The sequence below is a fragment of the Sinocyclocheilus rhinocerous genome, unplaced genomic scaffold (genome assembly GCF_001515625.1).
Source record: "Sinocyclocheilus rhinocerous isolate Xijiao unplaced genomic scaffold, SAMN03320098_v1.1 scaffold1311, whole genome shotgun sequence".
Taxonomy (NCBI): Eukaryota; Metazoa; Chordata; class Actinopteri; order Cypriniformes; family Cyprinidae; genus Sinocyclocheilus; species Sinocyclocheilus rhinocerous.
The window spans coordinates 696-4476 of NW_015637852.1; the positions used below are offsets into that span (position 1 = coordinate 696).

Genomic DNA, 3781 nt, shown 5'->3' on the forward strand with positions numbered 1-3781 from the left:
GAAGACAGCATCTTTCACTGTAAGTCTATTCAATCCTCGATAGTCAACGCAAAACCTTAGTTCACCAGAAGGCTTTTGAACGGTAACAATCGACGCGGCCCACGGCCCCGATGCCGGGTCAATAATGCCTTCTGCCAATATCATGTCAATCTGCCGCTCAATCAATTCTTTCTTTGCAGGTGAAGTACGGTATGGAGCGAGATGGATAGGTCGGGCATGTCCAGTGTCAATTGTATACTCAACTATGGATGTATGGCCTACATGTCCATCAGCTCAACTATGGATGTATGGCCTAGATGTCCATCAAATAATTCAGCAAAAGATCTCAACAACTCGGCCAGCTTGACTTTTTCACCCTCATTTAAAGCAGCCCCATCAACTTTCGTGTCCAGACAAGAAGAACCGTCTTGTAAGCCAAGCAGACTGTGATTCGGCATCATCACATCAACGCCCTCCAGTTCAGCCTCAGCCTCTGGCTCATCCCCCAGAACAACAGTTCTGGAAGGAACCTGGATCACAACAGAACAAGCGGGGTTGAAAGATTTTGGATGACTGCAAAGCGATGGTAAAAGCGTTGGCCCATAAACCCAAACTGTAACCACACTAACCCCGATGGACAGCAAATTCCCCCATCGGCAAGCTGCAAAGGAGATGCAGACCATGTTGTTGTTTTAAATGTCCCCCCTGGAACAAATCTAGAAACATCTGCACGCACGGCTGAAACAGAAGCCCCCGTATCCAGAGTAGCTTCAAGTGCCTGGCTATGAAAATTGACCTGAACACGAAAAGATGTGTTCCAGTAAGATGGGGATGTGATGCCTTCCACGTGACCAAGAGCAAGCTGAGTGGCCTGGGATGAGGCAGGTGAGTGAGGCTCAATTACTGTCTCGGGGGGGGGAAGGATTGCCTCTCTGAAAAGTCCTCCCCCCCCTGAAGTTTCCCGACCTGGGCCTAACTGAAGCACCCAAGCCTGCAACCGTTGTTTGAGACCTGTTACTTGGGACTTCAGAACCCGATGTCTCTGTAGTCTGTCCAGTCTGACAATTGGGTGAACCTCCCGAGTGCACAGTTTGGCTGTTTTGCTGCTTACAGTTTGGGCAGTTACGGGAAGTAAACCCCGGTGTCAAACATTTAAAACAATGAAGTTCTCTTACAACCGGAACTGACTGTGGAACCTCGGGCACATATTGACCACATGGACCCAAGACTGCATGCAGCTCATGCGCACGCAAGAGAAGGTCCATCACAGACGTCACCGCCGTGCCATAGAGTGCTACCCTGTATTTTTCGACAGCGTGCTTGCATATTAGCTCAATTTGTTCTGGCTGAGGAGGCGGACTTCTCAATTTTCGAAATTCACTCAGCATATGGGCGACAAACGTAGGTAAAGGTTCGTTCGGCATCTGAACCCTGTCTAGGATACCCCTCCTAATGCGCTCCTGATTGTCAGATGGCAGAAAAACCTTCTTAAATAGATCACAAAACTGGGACCATGTGGAAACATGGGAGCTCAAGACATTTAACCACTTCTTCGGCTCTTTGGACAGAAAACGCGGGAGCTCCAGTAACATCTGGGAATCAGTAAGATCCAGTGAAGTCCTGTATATATCGACAGACTGAAGCCAGTCGTCTGGACTCACCTTTGCTTCACCGTCAAAAATTAAAGGTTCAAGACGTGATTGATGGAGGACAGAGGCCAAGAACCTAGACGTAGCCGACAAATCAGCCGAGGCTGTTTGAGCCACCACAGGCCCACATACATGAGGCATATTAGCAGAAACTGACCTTGAAACGCCTAGTGGAGGTTGCCCTCGAACAAACGGTGTAGAAGCACCCAAGGGGTTAGACTGTGGTCTTGGCTCAACAGGAACCGTCCCATCATCAGGACTCATACAATCAATCATACTCTTTTGCAGGTCCAGCGAGTCACGGAGACATCATTGCAGTACAGCAACCTCGTCCCGCAGGAGCTGCACCTGAGACCGTATGTCTCCATCCCCACTCGGGGATGTACCCTGTCTTGGCAAATAGTCAGAACATGTCAGTAAGTCAAACAATTCACGATTTGTGGCCATCTTATACACCCTGTAATATAATAGCAAATTTCAGAAATATCAAAAGAAAAGTAAAACAAAATATTACATGCAGATGCACACAATTTACAAAGGGTTAACTACAAAATAAGTAGAATAAACAGTACAATGAACCTGCTTGTTCCCTTTAGAAATATGCATGCTTTCGTGCAGCCTGTATGCTAAAGCACAATAAACAATTTACCTCAGAGAATGTGCACAAAAACAAATGCAACCTGAAATAAAGTCCGGGGGTTTTTTTGTTTGTTTTTTTCTCCAGTCTTCCAGAATCAGTGTTCCTTGTTGCACGTGTCAGGCCATGTGAAGTGATTGAAAAACGTGACTACAACCAGTAATATATTATATCGTTATTTCAAAAATGTCCAATCCGGCAAAAAACAAAATAAATATCCGTTTGTCATCCAAAGAGAAAAAAAACGATGTAAAATCTTCCAAGTGTCCCTTCTTTATGTCTTTTCAATCAAAGTTTCGTAGCTATAGAATAATGAACCGTCTCTCCCCTCGAAAGAAAAACAAAAATCTGTCCAACTAGATGAAACAACACAAAATTCACCTTCACTCTTTTGTCCTTGCACCTCCAATCGATCCCGAACAAGTCTTCAAAGAACAGCAGAAAATCTGCAGAACGCCATCACACGTCCTTTTTCCCGGGATCCGCGCGGCCTACTCTCTAACCTGCCGTCGGTCTTTCCTGGATAAAGTTACCCCGCCGTACCACGAAGACGTCCGTCGATAATCAATAGCCGCCAGGAGAGACGAGTAAAAGAGATAACCTTGGTAGATCCACACTGTTCGGGCGCCACTTTGTAACACCGAGTTGAAATGTTAAACAGCCCAGATGGGAAACTGTGTGGGGCTAATAATGCACGGGAGACGAGAGGATGGCGTATTTTCCCGAGTTTAATAAAACACCTCAAGCACGACACACTCGTCCACATAACATGGGGAACGAGTGAGAGAAAAAAAAGTACATAAGCATCCAACTCAGGTCACAAACAGAAAGGAATAAAATAAAACAAAGATGTCAGTAGAGCAAGAGTCAGTTATCTCTTCACCTTTGGGGAAGTCGTGGCCTAATGGTAAGAGAGTCGGACTTGTAACCCAAGGTTGCGGGTTCGAGTCTCGTGCAGGGATTGTAGGTGGGGGGAGTGAATGTACAGCGCTCTCTTCCACCTTAAATACCACGACTGAGGTGCCCTTGAGCAAGGCACCGAACCCCCAACTGCTCCCCGGGCGCCGCAGCAAAAAATGGCTGCCCACTGCTCCGGGTGTGTGTGCACTTTGGATGGGATAAATGCAGAGCACTAATTCCGAGTATGGGTCACCATACTTGGCCACATGTCACGTCACCTTTTCAACTCGTACAGACACACGCTATGCACATGCGCAGATGTCAATCTGCCACAAAACTATCGTAAATGCTGTAGTGGCCGTTACACGACACACTTTATTCTCGTTGGTTAGATTCTGTGATGACAAGCACGACGTGTGTTGCGTGCTTATTATAACAATTCAATTCCAATGATGCTCACAAATCTGTGTTTTTATAACAGTAAAAGCATTTTTGGTGTAGTCACACTGTTATATTGAGTCACGTTTCAAAAAAGCTGATAAAAGCATATATACCCCCACTTTATTGGTATTTAAATAGCATATGCTAATGTTGAACTTATTCATGAACAGATGGC

General features: G+C 45.9%; 1 protein-coding gene across 1 annotated transcript in view; it reads right to left on the reverse strand.

The window, feature by feature from the left end:
- Window positions 1-257: 257 nt before the first annotated feature.
- Window positions 258-3781, reverse strand: part of LOC107749302 (uncharacterized) — a 6726-nt gene continuing 3202 nt past the window's right edge. The window contains exons 3-4 of the mRNA XM_016564415.1: window positions 609-640; window positions 258-509 (exon numbers count right to left, since the gene is read on the reverse strand). Coding sequence (XP_016419901.1) covers window positions 258-509; window positions 609-640 — 284 coding nt within the window. The remainder of the gene's footprint in view (window positions 510-608; window positions 641-3781) is intronic.